We start from the raw sequence: 27,197 nt of genomic DNA, 5'->3' as shown, positions 1-27,197 counted from the left end.
CATTTGCCAAATAATTTTTTTAAGCTATTTGATCAACCAACAAAAATAAGCCAAAAATTATGTACCAAACACCAAAATACTTGTAAAATCCCTAGTATACTCTGTTGGATTTTGGGTTGGGTTCTTCCGTTTAAGTGTAGTTGGAGTTTGATTGTGTTGGTTTAAATTGGTGATTTGATTAGGATTAGTTCAAGTGCGGTTAGATTTGAAATGGATATCACTAAAAAAAAATAAAAATGGTGACAGACGATAAAGTTTGATAGATGAAACGTTAGTGTCGTAAATGCTGGACTAGAACGATGAAGACTGAATCTTTTGTAGGATACATAATCTTCAAAAGCTAAATACCTAAATATGGATCTTTAGAAATAAATTTTCATTTTAAATTTAATTTAGATAAATTTGCGAATTACAGTCTCAAAGTTTTGAACTTTTGTGAATTACATTTTTAATGTTTATTTTTTGTGAATTACAACCACCTAAGTATTAAAGTTTACAGCATTTACGTCAAATTGCAGAATTCCGATAACAAATTAAATGGTCAGAATCGTGTGATTTGACCTGAATCTGTAGACTTTGATTCACAAAAAATAAATATTAATGCAATAATTCACAAACGTCCTAAATTTTAAGGCTGTAATTCACCAATTATTCTTTAATTTTACCAAGTAATACAAATACACTTGTACAAGTTTTAAAATTATTATTACATAATATACAAATATATCTTCATTTAAATAAGTAAATAAAACAAATATATTGATGTTTAAATAAATAAAAAACATACAATTATCAATTTATAGTGACATTAACTTTATATTTGGATAGCAAATTAAGAGAAAAAATAAAAAAAAATAAAATAGAGGGAAGAAAATGTAAGGAAGGGAAAGGGAAAAATAAAATTAACTCCCTTATTTGTCATTTAAGAGGGATTAATGAAGAGATTTTTATATTAACAAAATTAGTAAACTTAATCTCTCGAAATCCCTTCTCCTCCTTTTAATTGAACTATCCAAACAAACGATATTCATTCCTCTAAATCCTTCCCAATCTTTTTTTTTTTTTATTTTCTTCCATCCAAACAATGCTAATTACACACGACACAATAACATGTGGCATAATAGTCAATAAACATCCAAGGTGTACAATCCAAACACAACACAACACGACACAATTTCTATGCTTAGAGCAAAATAAAATTAGTACAAGTGTAGCGTTGGATATATAATGAGTCGATGTGCGGTAAAAGAAACCAGATGGTAATACGCACACGGATTTAAACACACACTTACATTAATTCATCAATATCTTCTTTATTCGCCAACAAATATAACTAAGAAGAAAGAATAAGCAATGGCGGACATAGCATTAGGTGCAGAAAGACAGGACAAGAGGAAGGTGATGATAGCGATTGACGAGAGTGAATGTAGCAAAATAGCACTGGAATGGGCAATTCGCAATCTTGATAACACACTCAAATCTAATGGACTCATTCTTTTCAACGCCATTCCTCTTGAATATGCTGGGGTTTTTGCTACCACTTATGGATCTACTCTTCGTATGTATTTGTGAACTATTATATATTATTACTTCTTACATTCTTTAGATTAATTGTAATTAATATATACTATAAATAAAAATGAGATTAGTAGGGTGATTTAACGCTATTTGAAAATGAAACTAATAGAAAAAATAGAAGGGGGAGTAATAAGCAGGCAATGATTAGTTTTGCTCTTGATATTATAACAAAATTGTTTACAATTAACTCAAAGGGTCTATATTAATGGTTATGTACATCAACATTAAATCTTCGTATTTATTTTTGAATTATTTGTGAATTATGGTTTTAAATTAGATCATTTATGGATTATAGTTTTAATATATTTTTTTTGAATTAAAGTTGTTAAAATATCATGTCTATAGCATTCAACTCTCATAATAGAATTATGACTATTAGTGAAAGTAGTTAGAATCATGTGATTTCTAAATATCATATACATTATACTATAGTAGCTGTAATTTGAAAAAAAAAATATTAATATTGTAATTCGAAAAAATAATGATTTTTGTAATTTGCAAATGACATTATTTATATTTTTTAAAATGGGGATATCTGTATTTTTGCAATACATTTCAAATGTATTTTTGCAGCGGCTAACGTGCTAACATCAATCCAAGACAATCAGAAAAAGTTTGCTGAGGCTCTCTTAGTGAAAGCCAAGGATATCTGTGCCATGTATGGGGTATGATTTATGAGCTTTTAGATCCTCACGTACCCTTTAATTTGATACACAATAAAACTGTTCTACATTTCTTATTTGAATTGTAAGTGCCCCACTTATATTTCACATTTGACGTGATTTTAGGTTAATGCTGAAACAATTTCAGTTTTGGGAAATCCAAAAGATGCTATATGTGATGCTGTGCAAAAATTTCAATGTCAATTACTTGTTATGGGAAGTCATAGTAGAGGAGTTATAGGGAGGTTTGTCTCATCCTCTACTAACCTTCATTTGTTTTAGTCTAAGCTGTTGGGATAATTTATCTTATATCAACAAATTAAAAATTGTGTGCACACTATATAAGTTATTGGAGCCCTTCTTCTCATTGCCATATGATTTTGGGATGATATATATCTTTTTGGCTTGTAAAGTGTGTGCAGCTCGTATTCTCATTAATATGCTAGCATTTACAATATGTTCAGCTTAATTTAACATAAGCATATAAGTTTGTAGCAAGCCAACAAATTTTGTATAAGACCGTATCAATAGACGCAGTTTTACTCATGTTTTTGATCTCTTGTCAAGGTTGTTAGAATCCTTGATCAAAATCGGAATTTTGATAATCATATCTCTTATTATGTTTATTGCAGAGCGGTGCTTGGAAGTGTAAGCAACTACTGTGTCCATCATGCTAAGTGTCCTGTTCTTGTTGTCAAGCAACCTGTCTGTAACAAGTCTTAAATTTAAGTAACCGTGGCTAACTCGTTGTTTGATAATGTATTTATGAACCTGTAATGTATGTGCTTAAACTTTAATTTAAACCAATACTTGATAATGTCTTAGTGCATGGTGTATAAATAAGGTTGCAATCACAGAAAACAACTAAAAACTACCAGATTAAAATCCAAAAAAACAAGAAGCTTCTATAATCATAATTTATATTATTTAAGCTTATTATGGGCGCATTTCATAGTAAGACGGTTTCACACAATAATTTGTGTTATATAAAGTCGATTGAGTACAAACAAGGATACGAGGCCCAATTTAAAGAATCCAACATACAAGCACAAACCAAGCCCATTTGTTGCACCAATTGAGTATAAACAAGGAACTGAAGCCCAAAATTGAAAAATCCAACATGCATGCACGGACTCAGCCCGTTTGTTGCTTCTTCTAACTTTGCAAGGACTCTTTAGTCTTCACCGCTGTCCGCTAACTATATTTGCCGTTTCATTATTTGCTACTCTTGTGAGAGACCATCTCTCTTAGAAACGATTTCAAAATATGAAGCCTATATTCTTATTTTCACTTTAAGTTGTATTAATTGGGCTATTTAGCCCATATATGTAATGTGTCTCTTAGAAAGACTGTTTCTGACAACAATTTTACATTCATTATAGGTACTAAATGACGAGAATAGTAATAAAAACTCAACATAATTTGTTGTATGAGACAGTCTTATCAAGAGATGCACCCTATATATTGTTCAAATAACCTATTTATTACATATTATATGAATATTGACTCCTTATTTGAGGTTATCTCACCAAAAAACGGTCTCTCACAAGAATAGCTTACATTAAATAACTATAACATCTTGAACCTGATCGACTGGTGTTTTGAACTATATTGGTCATCGATCAAATATTGACCCAAAATATATGTAAAACATATATTCGACAATTAATCGAACCAAACAATATCAAATAGCCGCTAAATCCGTTAGCCGAATGAACACCTCTAAGGCTCTAACCATAACAAGGCAACCACGCACACCGAAAATGGATAAGAACAATACAACTCATATGATAAGACAAATCACTTGATTAAATTGCTTGTAAATATGTTACACGTGGAAAAACTAAATATAGATACGTAGTTCACAAAATATATATTTTAAATTAATGATTCTTAAACTAATTGAAATTGCTAATTAAGGTTGTAAGATTAGAAGCATCATGGAATATTTAACACTCAATGGCGTTGTTAATGGACTTTGATCTTAAAAACTTGCGTAAGCACAACTAATGAGCGTGCACCTAAACTACCTTTTAAGATTAACCACTATCTATATTCACCATTAAATATTCTTTGGACTTAATTACTTTATCCATAATATTATCCTTACAATTAAAGGGCATTGTATCACCAAAATTTTATATATACTCCCTTATATCCTAATTAAATGTTTCATTTAAAAAAAAAAATACTTACATTGAAAAAGCAGGTAAGATAAAACAATAAAAATAATAATAATAATTTAATGTCAATCATTTGAATAGTTGAATTTCAAAAAGATATAAATAAGAACAAAAGTTTACTAAAATAGAAAATGATTAAATAAGCAAAGTTAGGTGTCATGGAATATTTGAATAGGGATAGGTACTCCAACTAGCACGGCATTAATTCCTTTGATTAAAAAATGAGTCTTTTTCTAAATAATGCAACAAAAAACCCTTAATTTTCAATTTACGTTAAAACTAATTAATTTTTTTTCATCACAATAAATACATCATATTCTTAATTTTTTTAAAACCAATTGTTAAATTTACAAATCGCTATGTGATATATTAGCTGGAAATTAATAATATCGACAATAACATCTATTCTTTTTATTTGATAGATTTAAGGGCATGACCTATTTCAGGCTCGCTCGAGCTTTGACCACGATCATAAGAGGTAAATGCATGCAATACGCCCTTATTTCAAGGGGTACAATGTTTTTAAGTTTGAAGTTGAATATAAAATTTTTAATATCTTATCTTTTATTAATATAAAAGACTTCATATCCAATTAACTTTATAAAACTCAGACCATTATCTACAATTTTACATGTATAATTAAAAAAATTAAAAACAATATATTTAGTAATATCACAACAATGATCAAGGACACTCATGGAATAAAATTATAGGTATTGGACCATTAATTGAACACCACAAGTTGGAATAACAAAGAATAATTAGTCATTAGAAAGATGAAAAGCATAAGTTAAGTGCTAATTAAGTTATCCTATTAGAACTAATCCCTTCAAAAAGTGTGATGATGAAATCATCAAGGATTAAAATTAGAGGACAAACTTGTGGCTGCTTGACAAACATGAAACATAGATTATATAAAACTATAACTATTAAATAGCTACCCAAACCCCTTAATCTCATTATAATGACAAACTTTTGTGATTAATATTCACATTGTATCATGTTTAGTATAGATTAGTGGACTCAAAGCATTTGGTAGGGCCTACCATTTGGCATCAAACTCATATTTGATGTGAAAACTGAGCAATGAAAAACTGGCAACAACTTCCAAGCTGATGTCTAAAATTCTCTTCCACTTAGCAAAGAAGAAATAGATTTGATGGTGTTTATTGGGTTAACGAATTGATTTTGAGTTAGTTATTTCAGGTTGGTTTAAAATTAGATTTTATATTTTTGTTGATTTTAAATTATGATATTGAGTTAAATTGAATTTGGTTATAAATTCAGGTAAATATCAAATCATCGAGTCTATGAGGTCATAATACACTCTCATTAGAAAATAAAAAAATTACTGTCAATTATAAGATTCTCGGCACAAAAATAACCTACTATAACATTTATTATATTGAAACTATAGTAGATTTTATATAGAATAAATATGGCAAATTCTTCAATGAAATGACAAGAATAAAGAGGATTCTAAGGGCAATGTATATGAAACTTTTAACGGGCATGGATTTGACAAACCATTTGGAATTTGTTCAATAAAGAACGTGAAGATAACTTTTGTCAACAATGTCAAAATATATAAGTATCTAAAAAATTTAAAGAATAAATTCCAATGAGAAGTAATCTTAGGAGTCTAGGTTACCAAAATTTTATGGGATGAGATTGTGAAACTTAATTAAATACATATTAAATAGGTAAATTTAAAATATATTTTAATTTACATGCATATTAATAAAGAAAGAATAATATGCATACAAAATAGATACGTGAAAGGGAAATATCTTAGATCCTCAGATGATGAGAAGAGGTGTGAAAAAAAATAGACAAATAGACTAATAAGTTATATATACACACAAGCAATAAGTTATATATAAACAAATTAGACTAGTAAGATGTAAGTGGTAAAAAGATTGAAGAGCATATCCATGAAATGATGATAGTTTGTTGATTTGATGATAAAATAAGGATATATAATGTGATCTTATTTGTAAAAATTTATTGCAAAATACAAAGATAATGTTTTGTGAAATAGCTTATCAAACACTTTCAGCTTTTTTTGATATAAATAAATAGTTTTATGGTAAGTTATTCTTAATGACGTGTTTATAATCATCAGCTACTCAAACTAATTGACAAAACCATTACTATAATCAGCTATCAGCAATAAATTATTATCGATTATTTAACACACTAACAAACATATCGTGTAATATTAAATAAATAATACTACTAAAATAAGTTGAAGAAAAAGTATAGACATATTGTCAACTTCTTATTAATGGCCAAAAACAGCTCAACTTAAAAAGCTGCTTTATACCAAACCAAGCAAAACACCCACAACTTTTACCCTTATCAAATTGCATACCACTAATAAACAAAGACTAGCAAGTTTATAGGATGATGAGATGGGCATGGGCCTGGGCCTGGGCCCGGAGTACTATCCCAATTCCCGACCCTTCTCTAACACAAACCAAGTCTACACTTAAAAAATGGCATGAAAGCTACCTTCTTTTGGTTCCTCTTTTACCTTCCTTATGTCACTTTGATTACGACTTCCTTGAAATTCATTTAATTTGACACTCTAAAATTAGGTACAACTTTGTCAACATGTATATATATGCAATAATTTATATTAAACCACTCAACATCATAGTAAAAGTGTTTTTTCTTTCATGTGGAAATTTCGGTTATTCTGAAATAAATATGGAAGAATATTTTTTATAAATGAGGTAAAATAATAAGCTTGCGCAAAATTATATGAAGACTAGAATACGATGGAACATGTCGATTAGGGACGTGAGATAAAATGAAGCTCTTGTCCTATATAAGATAACAAAAAGGAATATCAAAATTAAGGGCGTGGCAGGTAGAGGTGTTCAAAATAAACTCGAAGATCCTATATATTCGACCTTATAACCGAATTATTTAACTCGAGTAAAAATGAAATTACAATTATGTAAAAATTAATATAGACATAAGACCTGATTTTGAACCGACCCACAACACCTGACTCAAAAATCGACTCAATAACTCGAATGAATTTCTCTAATGGGAGGTGGCTATATGGATATTGTCGCATCCGATAAATTATATCATATTTTTCGACTTATAATTAAAATACAAATATAATTTTAATTATATCTCTAACAATAATAAAAACATTAGCATGACACTCCTACGATTGACTTTTTTTTTTCAGTTATTGTTCCTCCTTATAGAAAATAAAAAACAGTTGATCCTATATATATATATTCGCCAATAATCTAGAAAGATTAGATTTATAGATACTAAGCATAAGATCCTCAATCATAGTTGCAAGATTTGTGTAGGAAAACATTAAGTATAACAAATAGTCCCCCTTTTGTCGTAACCTACGATTATTGGATATATCCAATTAAGCAAAGACATGCACGCATATTCATCATGCTTTTCCATTTTCAAACTAACACATTTTTTTATTAACTAATCTCTCACTATAATTTTCTTTTTAATCTATTTTATAAAATTTACCTAATTTTTATTTTGATCTGTACTTTTTTTTTAATGTACATTCATACATTTAAATATGTCTTTTTATCTCAAGCACACATTTTTTTAATTTTACTATTCCTATAAAATATCAATTTTTCAATTTTCTTTTTAATTTTTCAACTCGATACCTATCCAGTAAATTTAATGACACAAATCGATATTCTAATTATTTGGCTTGCGTAAGCAACTTCCTTGATGAACAATACATAAACTCCTCCTATAAATACCACTACAACTTACTCATCACCACCATTCCCAAAAATTCCAAATTCTTTAAAAACACCCCCAAAATCATATATATAAACCCATATAACCACATATACACACAACCAAATTTTTTTTTTTTAAATTCAAATCCCTACAAACAAAAAATAAATAAATAATTAACCCAAAATTCTACTCAGTACATATTTTGTAAACCAAAAGATGTATCCAAGTGATATAATTACAAGTAACATAAACTACCTAAACTCCCCACCAATTCCATTACAATTACAATTCCAATACACACCCAACATAAACTTATTAAACCAAAATAATAATAATAATAATTTCCCAACATCAGACGATTCAGAAGAAATACAAGAAATAAAAATAATTGATGAAAGAAGACAAAGAAGAATGATATCAAACAGAGAATCAGCAAGAAGATCAAGGATGAGAAAACAAAGACACTTAGATGAACTTTGGTCTCAAGTGATAAGGCTTCGAAATGAGAATAATAATTTAATTGATAAGTTGAATCAATTATCAGAAAGTCATGATAAGATCTTACAGGAAAATGTTAAGCTTAAAGAAGAAGCTACTGATCTTCGTGATATGATAAGTAGTATGCAGTTGGATAGTACTTATAATTGTTTAAGAGATTTGGAGAGTGATAGTATTCGCCATTGTAATACTGCTCATCTTCGTGCTGAATCATCGTCTAACCAGTCTATTTCTTGTTCTAATAATTTACTTTTGTAAAAACTTTAATAATTAATATATTATATTGTTTCTTATAAAATTTAATTTATAAGAGTTTGTTTTTCCGTTGTTCTAATTGGAACAAGTTCCGATTCTTATATGCTCTCTTCTTACTTTTATTGATTTGCCCAACATCATAATTTTAAGGTTGATTTTGAGAGAAAATCTAAATAAATTACAGTTACAGTTATTCGTGAGGTTAACAAATTAAGGGTGAGAGTTTTTGTTATTTTAATTTATCTTTTTTGATTTATTTTATTTTATTATTATTTTTTTGTATTTTTATAATGATTTATAAATCATGGTGATTGATTTAAAATTTTTTTGATTTTGAAGTACTTATTTTATCATATTATAGTCCCTTTGCTTCAATGAGTTTGTCTCATTTTATTTAGACATGTTTGCTAAGACATGTAGTAAAAATTATAAAAAATTTATATTAATAATTTTTGCATTGAGACAAATCAAACAAGATTCCATTTAACTATATTTTAATTTATAAATTAAGAATAAAATACAAATTAAGAACGAATTGTTAATAGTGTTAAAAAACCAAATATGACAAAGTCGATTAAATGGAGAAATATTATGCTATGTTGAGAATGTTGTTTTAATTTAAAATTTTAAAATTGAATAAAATTTAGTGTTTGACAATAAAAAAATTTAAATTTAAATTTAGGTTAATTTCATCATCATTTTAAAAATAATTAATGTTGAAAATACAAAAATGACTTTTCAAATTTTATCATTCTTGAATGTTACATTTATAATTTTTATAAGTGAAATTTACAATTTAAAATGTTATTGAATAGATGAGAGTGCATTCAAATGTTATAAAAAGCTTTTAATTATTATAATATGATTGATGAAGTCAAGCAACTTAATTACATGAACCAATATCTATTATTATTAATTTATTATTTATTTGTCAAAAAGGATCCTTAGAGAGGTTTATAAAGGATAAAATAATGGTTGTATAACAATAATATATTAGTAATTAATATATTTAGATCCTATATTCATATGATTGGTAGTGTTTAGGATGTTAGAAAAGTGAGATTAGCATTTAATTATTCTGTATTATCCATATTGAGCTCTATAATATGTGGCTTAGCTTCAAAAATACATGCATTAAAAAGTGGGGCAAATCCAAATTAAAGGTTAAGTAGCATAATTAAGTTGGTGGCAGGCAAATGAATTTGTAAAGACGTGATACCACATACCTCCATTGTTTCTCTCGAACTTTCTTTTCTTTCTTTATCCCATTAAGCTATTCTTTCAAATATATAATAATAATAATAAAATAATTGTTACATAGAATTAGTAAGTACTGAGGCATCAAATCTTTTTAGTTTCAAATATATCTTAATTAGTTTAATTAATTAGAAACTAATATATTCCTAAGATCACATATGATAAGTACTTAATAATTTAATTTTATTTTAGTTGGAGGGCAAATATCACGTTTTGTAAAAAATTTTAAATTTGATTCTCACCTAATCCTCTTCATTCCCTTCGAATCGAATAAGAAAACAACCTAAACCACTCTTATGCTATACTTTCATTTCTTTGTTGTTTTTACTTTCAATAAATTGATTTCAATCAAACTGTAATCAATTTTAATCAATATATTGATTTAATCAAACTTTCAATATATTCATTTTGATTTCTAAATTTTTAACTCATATATATATATATATATATATATATATATATATATATAAGATTTTTACTTAAAAAAATTCACCTAAATAATACAACCTTTTCATGATTTTTCTACAATAATCTCACCTATTGATTAACCATGAATAATCCCAACTTTAAGGGCTATTTGTCTAGAGTAAATTTGGGTAATCTGATGACTTATTATAGTAGGCAATTCACAAAAAAAGTAAATTGAAAATTAATTTAAAATTAGAGAAAAAATTTAAAAATTTACATAAAAATTCTGAACAATAAACAAATCATAAATTTTTTTAACATATTTTTTTGACATTTTATTTTAGTTTATCTTTTTTGTTAAAAATACCGCTCAAAGTTGGGATTATTCATGGTCAACCAATAAATGAGATTATTATAAGAAAATTATGAAAAGGCTGGATTATTGTAGATAATTTTTTCTTTTAAAAAATAAAAAACTGAAATAAACATAGAGGTCTCAGAGACGTGATGCTCAAGACTCTCAAAATATATATATATATATATATATATATATATATATATATATATATATATATATATATATATATATGTATATTATCAATTATTTCGTTCTCTTTAAAATTAATCCTGTAATAAAAACATAACAGTAATCAGTTCTTTCTCAAATATTTTTCAAAAATTTAAATTAATTATAAATTAATTAATTATATAGATTTATACGTTTTTTGTCCAAAATTTTATAAATTAATCAGTTCTTTCTCAAATATTTTTTAAAAATTTAAATTAATTTAATTATATAGATTTATACGTTTTTTGTCCATAATTTTATACATGACCCACAAATATTTAAACCCACTTTTTTAAAAAGGGTTTACTAGTAGTACTAATTAAAGAGTTAAGTAATGAGCAGATTGTGTCTAGAAGAAGAAAATGGTATGTCAAAGTTCATCAGGTGTGTGGGTGACATCAGGCCTACAAACAGCCAAGAGTGGTTACCCAAAGTAAAAGAAACAAGTGGCCTAGTGAGGATGGAGGCTCATAGTGGCCTAATAATAACAATAATATTAATAATATATGATAATTATATTAATAATAATAATAATAATAATAATAATAATAATAACTAATAACAATTATTATTATTAGTATTAATTATCATCGTATCCGGTATATTCCGCTTATAAAAGTTATAATCAAGATTTGAGAAGGGCATAGACAAAAAATAATATCGAAATTCAAAGGAGATAAAGAAGTTGCCTCTGATTTTTGGCTAATAAGTATTTATTAGAAGTATATTTTATTTTTATTATTTAAAAAAGTTTCCACTAGGGTGTATACTGTAAGAGCCCATGGAGTTATTTCTTTTTTGATATTATGAATTATTTGCCTAACATCAGTTCACAAAAGTTGATGTTGTCACAAATTTGGATAATATAATTATTTTCATATGCATATTTCTTTTGACTATTCAATTAATAATACACTCCACTAGTTTCATATGTTGTCTCAATAACAAAATAGGAGTATTTTTCTTAGGTTCATATATACATATGTTTCCACTATTTTCTTTGATTTTATAATTTTATATAGTATCTAATTAACATATATGATTGTGAACAATGATTGATAGCATGCAATAGCTTTACCATAAATATAGTCAAATGTACCTTTTCCTTTCAAGATAAAATATATTAAAATAAAAATTTGCATTCATAAAATATAGCAATGTCTAAAAAATTATTACACTAGTATATAATTATCAAAACTATAACTAACTCTAAATTAATTAACCTTACCTGGGATAATTTAATTCAGATATAAATGCCAAAGCATTTATCTTAATAGATTGAAGTGAGATACATGAATCAATATACTAGTTTTAATGTTTATCCATATGGATTCTTCGAATTCATTATTTTGATTTCCTACATCTCAATCTATAAGTTAAAATCTTTCATAACTCTTCCACTCCTATGCCCTTTACATTATCTTAGGTCTTCCTTGTCTTATTTTCAAATCTCTCGAGCTTCCACTTTTTATTTTTCTGATGATTCGCTAATACTCCGTCTTTACAAACAACCAAATCATATTAAATAATTCTCTTTCACCATTATATATATATATATATATATATATATATATATATATATATATATATATATATATATATATATATATATATATATATATATATATATATAATGAATTTATAATCATAATGAGCTAATAATTAGCATAAAGTCCTTGGTATCTCTAGCTAACTTATTGCGCCAATAAAAAAAGTTATTGAGAAAGGGGTCAAATATATATATAATGAGTCGTCTTTTGGCACTTGTGATTTAAAAAAATTTCGCCTACCATAAATTTTGCAATTGTCACCACAAATTGAGCACAATTATTTGTTCATTGAAATTAGAAAGTCCTTGGACCCTCTTACCACCTTCTCCCTTGTGGCCCACCGGAGCAATATTTCCATTCCGGCTGCCCCATTTTCACTACTTCATTTTCCCATTTCTCACTCCAATATTGTATTCAAAAATTATTGTGAAAGATTGTGAGAAAGGATCTCTTTGAAAGACCATCTATAATTAAGTAAGCCTATTACTATTTTTTAGTTTGATTAACTTTTAATGGGTTGAGTTTGAGAAACGCCTCTCAAAAAGAAAGTCTCTCAAAAAAACAGTCTTTCAGGAGACGGGCTGGTATTGTATTTAGGTAGTACTCCCTTCATAAGAGACTGCATCACTCGTAGTTGATAAATGATAAAGTATTAAGATATAGGGAATATTAAATTATGTGGGTATGATTAAAAGTGTGTGAAAATGAAAGACAATGCGTGAATAAGAATTAAGGAAAAGTGAAGAAAATACAACCTAAAATAAAAATATTGTAAGGTTAAAGGACATGAAAATCACTGTTAGAATATAAGGAAATCAGAATATTTAGTCCAATATGAAAACTAGAATATTGTAATTAAGGGAATTTCATATTGTGTAATCTTTAATTTTAGGAAACCCTAGTAGCTTGATGTATATATAAACATAGCTCATAACCTTTTGTAATTAAGCCAATTAAAATAATTGAATACAGAATTACAGAAAACCTGTGTTTTACTTGAATTCATGGTATTAGAGCAGCAACGATTCTGAATCGTTTTTGCGGCTTCATCATTTACCTTTTCCTTACCTGTGTCAAAATACAAACAAACCAAAAATGGAGAACGAATCCAGAGTCATTATAGAACCAGACCAACCTGTAACAATGGGACAGTTGTTGCAACTGTTTCAACAGTTTAACCCCAACAAACAGCCCACAGAATTTATTACAAACATTACATCAGGTAATAAAGAGAGAGAGGAAACAAACCCCATATCCAGCACACAAAAGGAAACAAGGAGATTAGGATTCTGTGAAGCCCCAAATCAAAGGGAATGGTATCCCTTAAATAAAGAAAAACATGTCTTTTAATAACATGTATAACCCTCCTTCTTGCGGTACTGCTTTATCTGTTTTCAAAGGCGAATGAATTTTCGACTGCGGGGCCACATACACCATGTCTTATGACCCTAATGACTTTGTAACTCGTGAGAAACCAATGAAAAATATAGTTAAAACCGCAAGTGGGGAGGAAATTAAAGTAGAAGGAGCCGGGACCATCTCACTCGCAAAAGAACTCACTTTAAAAAATTATTTATTTGTTCCCAATCTTTCTCATAAATTATTATCTGTCAATCAACTCACGAGGAATTTGAATTGTACTGTTCTCATTAAACCCGGTGGTTGTATTGTGCAGGATGCTCAGACAGGACAAACTATTGGGCGTGGTATTGAGAAGGGTGGACTGTACTACTTGGAAGAGGAAGTTCAAAAAGGCAAAGCAATTCTTGTTCATGGGTTAAAGGAAAAACAATTTTGGACTTGGCACCGTCGGCTCGGGCATCCATCTATAGGTTATCTAGAGAAACTTTTTCCTAATTTAGCAAGAAATAGATTTGATTTTAAGTGTGAAACTTGTATTCTTGCAAAGAGTCACAAAAACTCGTACCCTAGTAGTATAAATAAAACCAAACTTTCTTTCCTGCTTATTCATTCAGATGTTTGGGGTCCTACTCCTGTAGTAGGATTGCATGGTTATTTATATTATGTTGTGTTTATTGATGACTGTACCCGTATGAGTTGGATCTACTTTCTCAAACATAAATCTGAGGTGTTTAAGGTGTTTATTGATTTTTATAACATGATTTGTACCCAATTCCAAGCACAATCCCATATTTTTGAACTGATAATGGTAGAGAATATGTTAATTCTAATATGCATCAATTTCTCACCACTAAGAGCATAATACATCAAACCTATTGTCCTGACACACCCCAACAGTGAGTAGCAGAGCGGAAAAACAAAACTTTACTAGAAATGACTCGTGCTATCATGCTCGAATCCAGTGTCCCCACTTATCTTTGGCCCGAGGCAGTTGCCACAGCAAACTACCTCACAAACCGTCTTTCCACAAAAAGTCTTAACTATTGTACACCTCTTAAACATCACAACTTGTTACCTTTTGCGCATTCTCTATCCCCCAAAATTTTTGGTTGCATAGTCTTTGTTCATTGTCCAAAAAGAATGCGAAATAAGTTGGAACCCAAAGCTGTTAAGTGTGTTTTTGTGGGGTATGGGAGACATCAAAAAGGGTATAGATGCTATGATCCTCAGACTCAGAAGGTGTATACTACTATGGATTGTGAGTTTATTGAGCATGACTTCTACTACCACTATCCTCGATGTCAGGGGGAGAAGGAAGATGACGATCTTAGATGGCTAATTAGTCCAGTCTTGTCTAACTTAGACCCAAAAGAACATGTAGGAAATGCTACAGAACCACCTCATCAAGCTGCTCAGTTCCTATCTCTACCAGTCCTGTCTGATCATTAGGTGAGACACTTGGAAAATGAAAGTGAACTTGAAATTGTTAATAATAATAATGTTGATTCTTTGGCTGAGAATGAGAATGAGATTGCAGAGACAAATAATCATGAATGGCAGGATAGTGAAAGAGCATCATATACTCTACCACCTCGAACCACCCAAGAAGTCCCTCCAAAGAGGTATGATCCAGATTACGAGGCTCAACGATCGAGATATCTTGTGAGAACATCAGATAGAGAAAATATGTCACAGAGTGCCTTGGCGTTCAATGCAGCATTGTATAGCACAAACTACCAGATACTGTTGAAGAAGCTCTAGCAACTGATTATTGGCGAAAGGCAATGGAAGAAGAGATAAATGCCCTCAAGAAGAATGGCACTTGGGAAAAAAGTGGCTTACCAAGTACAAAAAGGGTCGTTGGGTGCAAATGGGTGTTCACAATCAAATACAAGGCAGATGACACAAACGAAAGGTACAAAGCTCGTCTTGTGGCAAAAGGATACACCCAGACTTACGGGGTTGATTATTCAGAAACTTTCTCCCCTGTAGCAAAACTCGATACAATCCGAGCCCTGTTTAGTATAGCAGCAAATCTAGACTGACCTCTTTATCAGTTTGATGTGAAGAATGCCTTCCTTCATAGAGAATTACAAGAAGAGGTTTACATGGAAGCACCACCAAGGTTCACTTCAGAGTTCTCAGAGAACGAGGGATGTAGACTAAAGAAGGCGTTGTATGGCTTGAAACAGTCTCCGAGGGCATGGTTAGGAAGGTTTACATCTGCTATGTTAAAATTTGGCTACAGACAAAGCAACTCCGATCATACTTTGTTCCTTAGAAGAAGAGGAAGGAAAATAACGTGTCTTATAATCTATGTTGATGACATGATCATTACCGGAGATGATAAGGAAGAAATAGAAAGTCTCAAAAACAAATTGTTCCAAGAATTTGAAATGAAAGATCTAGGTAGACTTAAATATTTCTTGGGTATTGAAGTTCTTAGATCAAACAGAGGAATCTTCATATCCCAAAGGAAATATGTCTTGGACTTGCTAGCTAAAACAGGGATGTTGGACTGCAAACCAATTGAAAAACCAACAATGATAAATCACGGATTGCAAATGCTCGAAGGAGGAGAACTAGCAGACCGCATGCAGTATCAGCGATTGGTGGGAAAGTTGTTTTACTTAGCTCATACGAGACCTGACATCGCATATGCAGTAGGAGTTGTCAGTTGATTTATGCACAAACCACAGACACAACACATGGAAGCAGTGTTTTGTATTTTGAGATATCTTAAAGGAAACTTCGAAAGAGGAGTCTTATATCGAAAGAATGGCCACCTAAACCTTACTGCCTACACAGATGCGGATTGGGCAGGTGATATAGATGACAGAAAGTCAACTTCAGGATACTTTACTCTTGTAGGAGGTAACTTAGTAACACAGAGAAGCAAGAAACAGAAAGTCGTTGCTTTATCCAGTGCAGAAGCAGAATTCAGAGGAGTTGCAAAGGGGATTACAGAGATTCAATGGCTTAGAAAGTTATTAACAGAACTTGGATTTACTCCCTAAAAAAGTTGTGAACTTTATTGTGACAATCAAGCTGCCATCAATATTTCCAAAAATCCAGTGCAACATGATCAAACGAAAAATGTCGAAATCCACAGACATTTCATAAAAGAAAAAATGGAAGAAAAGATTAAGCTACCTTATGTAAAGTCTAAGAATCAACTGGCAGATATCCTCACAAAGGCAGTAGGAATGCAACTCTTTGAAGAAGCTTTGTGCAAGTTGGGTGTTGGTAACCCTACGACCCAACTTACCCTACGACCCAATTTGTGGGGGGAGTGTTAGAATATAAGGAAATTAGAATATTTAGTCCAATATGGAAATTAGAATATTGTAATTAAGGGAATTTCATATTGTGTAGTCTTTTATTTTAGGAAACACTAGGTAGCTTGATGTATATATAAACACAGCTCATAACCTCTTGTAATTAAGCCAATTAAAATAATTGAATACAGAATTACAGAAAACCTGTATTTTACTTGAATTCAATCACATTTTAAAACTAAAAGCAGGGACAAAAGAAGTATTATCAGAGCTATTCTTACGAGAAAAAATAAAAGGTTTATATACTATTAATTAGAGTAATCAATTTTCCTTAATAACAACTACACTTTTAAGGAAAATTCATTGTTTTGGATAACTATTATTGTCCATGTTGAGAAAACCTTTTTTTGAAATATTTTTATTTGAAGATTTGTCTAGTTTATTTTTTAAAAAAGGCTCATTAAAAAAGTTTAAACCTTATCTTATCATATAGAAGATGAAATTGAATTGGGCTTTTTTAGTTTGAAAGAAACATATGTCAAGGCGTGTACAAATTATGCGAAGATGATATTTTCTCAAATACAAGCTATTAGTTTTATTTGGTTTTTGATATCTTTTATTAATCACTCTTAACTTTATTTTATTATTAATCTATAAATTATAATATTATCAAATGTAATTTTGTTTGATTTGTTTCAATGTAAAGATTATTAATATCAATATTTTATAATTATTAATCATGCACAATTAAAAATATTAATTATAAAATTATTGCATTAGCAAATATGTCAAGTCAATAGAACGATTAAGTAAATAGAAGCGATTTTGTAAATTGAAAGGTAAAATATAAAAATTCAATAATATTCTGAATAACTTTTCATTTCTTACCCTATGACTTACTCTTACTTGAGAGTAATTACTGAGTTACTGCTCTCCTTATTACACCCTAATCCCTATATGTCCGGTTGGCCCACATGTCAAATTCCAATGCGATATTTAAAATTTAATATTTTTATTTAATGGGTAAGTGGTCATATTCTTTATTATATTGTCTGTTTATTTAGAAAAAATTATCAGAAATAATATAATTTTTTAATTATTTTTTTACGATAATATCAACTTTTAATTAGTTATGAATAATAATAATTTTGGTGGTATTTTTCCTAGAATATATTTAACATGTTAAAAATAAAACTATAAGAGATTATATGACAAAAAAATTTGGTAAATTAGTTAATAAACTAAAGTTAATTATTCAAGGAAAAAAGCCCCCTAAGTTGGTATTATTCATGGTTAATTAATAGTTATATTATTGTATGGAAATTAATGAAAGATTTTATTATTCACAGTAATTTTTCCTTTTATTTAATTAAATTTCCTTTTTACCTCTAATTATTTTCTCTTTTAATCATCTCTAAAATAAACTCCATCAACTCAATTTCAATATTGAAGCTAGTAATTTCGATTTCGAAAATCGTGAGATAAGCAACGATATTCAAGATTATAGCTAAATTTCGTATTTTTTTAAAAAAAAGTGCAAGTCGCACAAAATATGCAACTTAATTTAAGTCAAGCCGCACAAAATGTGCTAGTTGGCCCATTATCAGATAATTTTTTAAAAATTTAAAAAAAAAATTGAAAGATTTGGTTAAAAGTATACTCTATATGTCGTTTGCTTAGTCAAATTTATTGTTTCTAAGCTTTTAATTACAAGAAATTGATGTTGTGATTATATATTATTGATTTGTAGAGAGAGAAGAGTATCAAGAGAGTTTTAAAGGGATGAGAGATTATGATATGTAATTCAACAAAAACAGTGGTGATATAATAAAGAGGTCGCGACAAATAAAAACAATAATTTAATTTAAAATAATTAAAAATTAATTTTTTTATTAATAATCTTTGCTTCAACATGAATCACTTTTTAAATTTTTATTCATTACGTTCAACACTCCTTTAATATTATCTACGTAATTTAAATGATTAAATAATTTTTTAAATATATATAGCTATGACAATTGAACAGAGACGAAAACGAAGATAGTATGATACTTCCTCTGTTCCTTTATACTTGCTATGTTTGAAATTTTACGCAATTCAATATATTAATTTGATCATCATTTATATATTAAATTAGACATAACTAGAAATTATAAAAAGTTAATGTCTAAAAAATATACGCCTAGACAATATATAAAATCGTGTAAAAAACCCTAATATAGCAAGAATTTCATAATGAAAGAGTTATTTACTACTCCTCCTATTCTCTTAAATTTGCCGTATTTGCCATTTTGGTCCGTCCCATCTAATTTGCATCATTTCTATTTTTAGACAATGCCCAGCACTTCCTTTTAATGTCATTCATATATTTTAATTTCATACACACAATTTATTTTCTCTTTATTTGTTACCATTATTCACCTTTTTCTTAAAAAAAAAACACAAATTTTCCCTTTCATGCAATCTATACAGGAGGGGGGAGTAGTAGCGTAGTACGTGAAGGGCTTAGGCCAAAGAACGGTAAGAACCCTTACAATTTGTGAACAATTGTTCCTATCCCAATTGCCCGTAAACCCAGGCCAGATCGAAGAAATGGCGGAAAAATGAGTTGCTGATGAAGTTGATCAAGTTATTCACCAATGGAACCTCCCTATCGATTTGATATCTCAACACAAAATGAGAAGGCTGCCAATCAAATCATTAATCAAATTCAAGTCTGTATCCAAACAACGGTATTCCACTATTTCATCTCATCATTTTACTCTTACCCACTTCAAATTCTCTCCGTATTCTATCCCTTCTTCCATTGTCCAATTCCTTTTCATCCAAAATATGAACAACTATTACCTTTTTACTTGTAATGACGGAGTTGGTGATGATATTGGTAATACTATTGACACTTCAAACCGTAATTTGGTTAAATTAAGGTTTAATTTCTGTTCGGTGATGAAACGAGGAACTACAGGAGATATTTGGAGTACCCGGAGATGAAGCGTTTTGAAAGTTAGTAGTCAACGATCTTGAAGTTTGACGTAATCCTTCCGTAGCTGTAATTGCAATTCCTACACCACAACACGTTAGCCTTGTCCGGGAGCGATCTCCCAAAAAGCCCCTCCGACACTCAAGTCAATTGGGGAGACAGAAATCAATGAATGATAATATGATGAATGCAATATGAATGATTATTAGAGGTTTGGAAATAATATGAATATGTAAATGGACGAGTTAAATATGAATAATTGCAGAGAATTGGTAGATGAATGAAAAAACTTGGCCCTCCAAATGAATTATGTAGGAGGTATTTATAGTGATAGACATAGGTGGTTTTTAAATCACGTGGAGTAGTGGAGGATGGTGAGCAGTTATATTAGGGAGAAGGGGAGAGATGGTGAAGAGTGGGGTTTGACTAGCGGTTGTAGTTGATGGTATCTTTACTTGGAGAACAAGCAAAGGTGGATTAATCATATAAGCCCCTTGACCATAAATTAAGGTCAACACTGGGTCAAAGGTAAATGAGATTGAAGTCAACGAGAAAAAAGGTAATTTTATAGGAGTAACTTAAATAAATAAAGGAATAAATAGATAACTGAAATGTTACCCATAACAATTTCCATGACGATATTGATAATGAGCTTGTTCTGATTGGATCCTGTAATGGGTTGGTTTGTTTAGCTTCTTTTTCAGATTCTGTTTTCATTTTATAGAACCCTTTAACCGGTCAATTCCGAAAGTATTCAGATCCTGATTTTTCAGTTAAATCTATCGGTGTTTTCCGGATTTCTTGGGGATTTGGGTATTTGTCCTTAACTGATGATTATAAGATTGTTAGAGTACTTGAATTGAGTGATGGTCTTCTGATCAAAGTACACGTTTTTTCGCTAAAGTTAAACAAATGGACAAGAATTGCTTATGAGATTTATCAAGATATCTTGTCGTTGAGGAAATCAATGTGCATTTTTAGGCTTTCTTTTGTATTTCATTCAAGACAAGGAATCCTGGTTAATGAGACTTTATATTGGAGTGTATATGATTCCTCAACTTGGGGTACGGGGATTATAGCTTTTGATTTAGTCTTTGAGACGTTTGACACAATCGTCGATCTAGAATTGGTTTCTAATGATGTGTTTTGGTGTAAGTTTTTATGTCTCATGGGAGGGTGTTTGTCTAAACGTGGGGCGAATATACGCGATGATGTTTATATAATGATGTTGAAGGGTCTTGAGAAGGTGGATTTTATTCGGCTGTTTAGCGATCTGAAGTTAAGTTCATGCCAAAGTGTTGTCGGATTCACTAAGGTAGGAAAGTTTTTCATCTTGCTGGAAGATTCAACCATAGTACTTGTCGATCCAAGGTCGCAGCTAATGAAGGTTATATCGATTGTAACTTTCAACAGCTTGGGAAAGTCTCGTATATCGACTTTTGTCCCTAGTCTGATTTTACCTTACAATGCTGCGTAGCTGCAACATATAACGTCTTTATATTTCCATCATTGTGTTATGAATTGCATTTTGTCATGTCTCTGAATCAACTTGGTTTGATAATATCTTTTTGAAACTAGGGAGATTAATATCGAGCAATGAGCCTATTTGACGCTTAATTGCTTGCGTCTTGGATAGGATTCTCTGTTGATACTATTGTTTATACAAGTTGTTAAACACAAGTTAAGCGGATCTTTTACACAACCTGTATTATCTAAGGCTTTAGCATCGTTATTGTTGTTGCTGTGCGAAAATACAAGGAACATTATTTTGTGCTTTACATTCATACTAATTGTATTTCTACTATTGCTGTCAATGCAACAAAGAGCCAATCAGCCAATATGAACTCCTAATGAATTTCTATTCCTTGTCTTAAGAAACAAGCAGAGATTGTTATACTATAATTTCTTGTGATTAGGCCCGTTTTAAAACCACCACATTTTCAACCCAACTTTTTTTAAACCCTTGAAATTAAGGATTAGATAAGGGGTCCCAGTCGAGTACAATTGTGTATTATTATCCAATTAGTTAATACATCGCGTATAGTATGGGCTGGGCTGGGCTGGGCTGGATCTTTGAATCATCCTTGTAGAACTATTTATACGATCTTGTATTCTTGTCTACCATGGACATACAAATATATGGAGTTATTAAACTTTGTTTGATCATATTTGCAGAAATAGACACAAATACAATAGAGAAGTCTCAGCAAGATCAGTGTTGCTAGATTCATTGATTGTGCAAATGTGTAATAGGATATTTTTTATTAAACTTTTTAAACCTTTATTTTGATCATTAATATGTTAAGTTCACTTCAATTTAACATATTTTTGATTAATTAATTCAAAAAAACACGCATATGATATTATTACATACGAGTAATAGGATAATTTAATTTTTGCTTTTTATTATAAAAAAAACTCTAATATGTTTCTTTATAAATTTTGACTATTTCGAAAACAAAAACAAAACTTTTAAAGTAACTACCAGAAATGTTGTCTATAATCCATATACCCGCCATAAGAAAAGTAAAACGTAAAAATCAGAGTGTTTATGCAGCTAAAATAATGATTGAAAAAATAAATAATAGAAGTATGTACACGTGATTTTTATCATTCTTAAATATGTGGATTCTTTCTTCCAAGTAGGCTATTTTGCTGTCCATTTAGTACTCCTTGTTCTATTATATTTCTCATGTTTTTTTTATGCTCTTATTTAATTCTAAATATATTTTTTATCCCATTTAATTGACATTTAAATTATATTTAGGGTTATTTCACTTGCTCTGCACCAATACTTTCAATTACTCACACATTATTATGTAAAAAAATCACCCAAACCTCGATGATATTTCAGTCAAAATAATAAGACTTTAAATCTCGTATTTACAGAGGGTTAAATAAAAATATTTTACGAGAAAAAATATTAATGATTACTATAGATAATACTTCTCTTTTATGGTGACGGTGGTGGTGATGGCGACCGTGCTGTTGCTCGTACCACTCTCCATATCCATTGCAAGAACTTATTTATATTTGAATAAATTTCAAAATTTCCCTTCTTCTGATCTTAATTTACATGATAGAATATATAATATATTTTAGAGTCTTAATCATCTTAATTATTCTTAAACTTCGATTTGAATTTGTTTCTTGATATGGAGTAGTATGTGAAGCCTAGTTAGTGAGCTTGAATTCATCTACTTCTCATTTCAAATGAAATATATATTGTATAATAAAAAAAGTTTGTGTTGCATTTACGCTTCTTATCTCAAATACCTCTCGTAAGATAGGGCGTAATAACTAGAGTATATATAATGTTACTATTACCGATAAATAATTATATGAGTTTATTGTATTATTATAGTTGCACTCTAAAATATATATACATAATGGATAAAATCAAAATAAAAAGGAGCTTAAAAAATAGCTCCACCCCACACAAAGAAAAATAAAATACATTGATTTGGTATTATCCCAAAAGTACGTCTAGTAGATGCAAAGACACCATCAATAAGAATCCAGTTATGATTGTTAGGTACTAAATTCATCCTGCAAATTCATACAAGAAACCAAAAGGTATAGTGATCATAATGTTCGGTCAATTTTGGAGCATTCAAGTATCTAATTCGCCTTTTAAAAGTTCTAAATAATTGATTATTTATTCTGATTATAATTTTTATGAGTAAAATACATTGAAACTGACTATATGATTATATGACTAACCACATAATGCAACACTGAAATATCATTTTCCCTACTGTCTTATTATATATATTTTTATTTTATTATATATATTTTTATTTTTATTGACTTTTTCCACCGTATATCTATAAGACAAATTTGATGGAACAAAGGGTGTAAAGTAAATCATTCTTTTAGCCCTTTCTATAAAAGGGTATAAGTATGGATTGTTTGTTATCTTGCCTTATTTGGATCCTGTTTACAAGCTAGAAGATATTGGGTTGATGATAAAAGGGGTATTTCCTTTTACTTGAAATAAGAATAATTAATGAATAATAATTATTGAGATAATAATATAAAGTTATGTTAATCATTATGGATAATTTTGTTTGTTTAGTGTTATCTTGATGCATTGAATATTATTCAACTTAGATTTTGTCATATCAATATATTTCATAAGCATTATTATTTTAGCATATAATATGATTTGCAGTCTCCTTTGATAAGACAACCGATATCCATTGTAAATTACTTCATATTGAATGGTCGATGTTGTATCATTTCGGTTGTTCATTCTTTCTTTTCTTGAATTTGGAATTTTACAATCTTAACAAAAAGAAGAATGACAAGTTGATGTAATAGAGATGACATTCCAATTATGTGCTCTCTTTTTACTTTTTAGTAATACCTAAAAATAGTATCTCATGTTTTTTAGAAGTTGAGTAAATATAAATAGATTATTGGCGATTTTAGCTTATTTTGAGACAAATAGATAATTAATATCGTTTGATGTTTGTGTTTGGTAAGTTAAATTTGTTGGTTAAAATAACTTGTTATGAATTAAATATATTTAAATAAGTTGGTCCTAACTATCAGCGGGCTCAAAAATGACTAGTTGTATGAGTTGATGTATAGCTATACTCATGTTATCATATTTTTATTGAATTAAATTATTTGATTTAGTTAGACTTTTTTACTAATAAACCAAGTTTATTTTCCACATTAACTAATTTCTACAAAACTTACTATGTATAAATTTTATTGAATATTTTAACTATAAGTTCACTTTAGCATAATTAAGTTCAACACAAAATAAACTTAGTTCATCAAAATTTAGGTGAAATGAGCATGACCTTAGTGTCTAGCTGGAGAGTATTAGATTAGGTGAACAAATGGTTTCTTTTTATAATAAAACTCTTAGAAATACTCTCATAAAACACAAAAAATTATTGTATAAGATGGTCTCACCATAAGATGTGCCTTATATATGAGCTAAATAACTCAATTATATAAATTATTATTGTATAGCTTTCTTGTTTTTAAGGTCTTCTCATTGAGCGACAGGATAGGACATACCTCTCCTGTCGCCATTTAGGGTTTTTTTTTTATAGTGTAAAATACTAAATTTCTTCTCCAACCAAATAAAAATAAGACAAAATTAATAAGCGTTTAAGTGATCTGACTAGATAATAACTCTAAAGAAATATGATTCTTATTAATAAAAAGGTACTCAAAAACAAATCCACATATACATGCTTATCCTAGAGCGACAATATAATATTAATGCGGATATTCACGGCTGATAGGCCCAAGAGTTTGGAGTAAATGAAGGTAAAAACAGAAAGAGAATAGAGGGAAGGAAGGAAGAGTAAGGCTGGCAAATGCAAGTGTATATGAAAGCGCCAAGCTAATCCGACCTGAGAAAAGCCAAAGAAAGCCAGTTCAGTTCAGTGAAGAAAGGCTGTAAATGGGGCTACTTTTTTATTCTTCAATGACTAAGACTTTAATAATTGACACTTACATTTTCATACAAGATTTTAGCTGTTTTCTCCTCTTTGAATTAAGCCCTTGAAAGCTACTATTATTACTCTACTTGTACTCCCAAATCTTATCTAGGATTGATAAGGAGGTAGGGTCGAAATCGATAGAATTGAATCGTAGTATCGTAAGATCCTATAAATTTGTTTTGATATACTATAAGAAGATTGATTATGAGTCATATTGAATTTGCTATAAATAAAGTGCTCAAAGCAAGTTAATGCTCTGATATCATTTTAAGGAACCAACTCAACTAAAATCTTAAGTTAATGGTTGAGACTCTAAAGTATATTATATACTCTAACAATTTTATGTTTTGAGCTGTTAATTTATTTGAATTTATTTTTTATTGATTAATTGGAATAGGGATATTTTTAAGAATCATTTATGAATTATAAATCAGTACGTACATGATTTTTCATTATCATAATGAATATTTATTTTTACTTTATCTTTACTCGAGCCGAGTGACTTTTTGACTGCACTCTACTCTATGGGTATGAGCTGTCGTCTTTCTTCCCTCTCCAGACCCTGACCATAATTCTATGAGCGGGATACACTGGGTATGATGATGATATGATGAGTTAAGTAAAAGCCAGAACATAAGATTTTTAATGATTTAGACTACCATTTAAGATCGAATTATAGGATAATAGGATCATAGAATCATGTTATGATCCATTATTCATATTCTTAATCTTGGTAGGATAATCTTTAAGATCCTACTTAAGATTTAGATCGTTCGTCTATTTTTGAATCGTAAAATCGTACATCAAAATCGGGTTTTTGATAACCAGGACTCACTCTATCTCGCTTTAGCAACATTTAAGCTCTCAATGCGAGAGTTTTTTCAGAAAATATGTTGCAAACTCTTATGTGACTGAGGGAGTTATAATTATGAAAAACAAAATTTGGAGTGATTCCCCACTCTGATATTCTCCTCTATAGTTTTGTTGAGTTGGATATGAAGGTGGTGAAGGACTAAATGCAGCAATCAAAATACTGTTTCTCATTCAATGATATTACTTGGCTTCTTGTTGTATGCACACCTGTTTTAATGGTTACTATTTTTACATGTGAGTCTTTTATCACCAACCATATAGCTTGTAATTGGATATTTAGGACATGATATACCTGAAATTACTCTTATTCCATATTCTTAACAATTGGAAGCTTCTCTTAAACATTTTTTTTAGGCTAAAGAGTCTTTACGGGTAAAAATAAAGAGAATTTTTTTTTTTTTTTTTTTTTTGTGTGGTGAGAATTAAATCTATGTTATAAGGATGAAAGAAAAAACCCCTCAATTACGTACAAAATTACCCCTTAATTTTCTTTTCTTAACAATTTTAGCAAGGGAAATTAAGGATAT

At 29.3% G+C, this 27,197-nt stretch overlaps 3 protein-coding genes and 1 pseudogene across 3 annotated transcripts; all 4 read left to right on the top strand.

Annotated features, from left to right (window-relative positions):
• The first annotated feature begins 1,116 nt into the window (after positions 1 to 1,116).
• On the top strand, positions 1,117 to 3,614 carry LOC130808230 (universal stress protein A-like protein). The gene is made up of 4 exons (XM_057673711.1): positions 1,117 to 1,558; positions 2,152 to 2,243; positions 2,367 to 2,485; positions 2,873 to 3,614. The coding sequence occupies exons 1-4, from the start codon at positions 1,354 to 1,356 to the stop codon at positions 2,961 to 2,963; spliced, it is 507 nt and encodes a 168-aa protein (XP_057529694.1). The 5' UTR covers positions 1,117 to 1,353; the 3' UTR covers positions 2,964 to 3,614.
• A 4,611-nt stretch (positions 3,615 to 8,225) lies between these two features.
• Positions 8,226 to 9,135, top strand: LOC130808315 (basic leucine zipper 43-like). The gene has a single exon (XM_057673793.1). The coding sequence runs from the start codon at positions 8,390 to 8,392 to the stop codon at positions 8,927 to 8,929; it is 540 nt and encodes a 179-aa protein (XP_057529776.1). The 5' UTR covers positions 8,226 to 8,389; the 3' UTR covers positions 8,930 to 9,135.
• Positions 9,136 to 15,211: 6,076 nt separating this feature from the next.
• Positions 15,212 to 15,832, top strand: LOC130808527 (uncharacterized). The gene is made up of 2 exons (XM_057673991.1): positions 15,212 to 15,448; positions 15,521 to 15,832. The coding sequence occupies exons 1-2, from the start codon at positions 15,212 to 15,214 to the stop codon at positions 15,830 to 15,832; spliced, it is 549 nt and encodes a 182-aa protein (XP_057529974.1).
• A 1,370-nt stretch (positions 15,833 to 17,202) lies between these two features.
• Positions 17,203 to 21,806, top strand: LOC130808526 (F-box/kelch-repeat protein At3g23880-like; annotated as a pseudogene).
• The last annotated feature ends 5,391 nt before the right edge of the window (positions 21,807 to 27,197 follow it).

Source organism: Amaranthus tricolor, chromosome 3 (assembly GCF_026212465.1).
Source record: "Amaranthus tricolor cultivar Red isolate AtriRed21 chromosome 3, ASM2621246v1, whole genome shotgun sequence".
Lineage (NCBI taxonomy): Eukaryota > Viridiplantae > Streptophyta > Magnoliopsida > Caryophyllales > Amaranthaceae > Amaranthus > Amaranthus tricolor.
This window is presented reverse-complemented; position numbering and strand designations above follow the sequence as displayed.

Excerpts from the sequence above, each read along its gene's own strand:
- LOC130808230 (XM_057673711.1), top strand. The coding sequence starts at position 1,354 with ATGGCGGACATAGCATTAGGTGCAGAAAGACAGGACAAGAGGAAGGTG. Across the intron at positions 2,244-2,366 it reads ATATCTGTGCCATGTATGGG|GTTAATGCTGAAACAATTTC; the intron begins GTATGATTTATG and ends ACGTGATTTTAG. Across the intron at positions 2,486-2,872 it reads AGTAGAGGAGTTATAGGGAG|AGCGGTGCTTGGAAGTGTAA; the intron begins GTTTGTCTCATC and ends TGTTTATTGCAG.
- LOC130808315 (XM_057673793.1), top strand. The coding sequence starts at position 8,390 with ATGTATCCAAGTGATATAATTACAAGTAACATAAACTACCTAAACTCC.
- LOC130808527 (XM_057673991.1), top strand. The coding sequence starts at position 15,212 with ATGCGAAATAAGTTGGAACCCAAAGCTGTTAAGTGTGTTTTTGTGGGG. Across the intron at positions 15,449-15,520 it reads ACTTAGACCCAAAAGAACAT|GTGAGACACTTGGAAAATGA; the intron begins GTAGGAAATGCT and ends TCTGATCATTAG.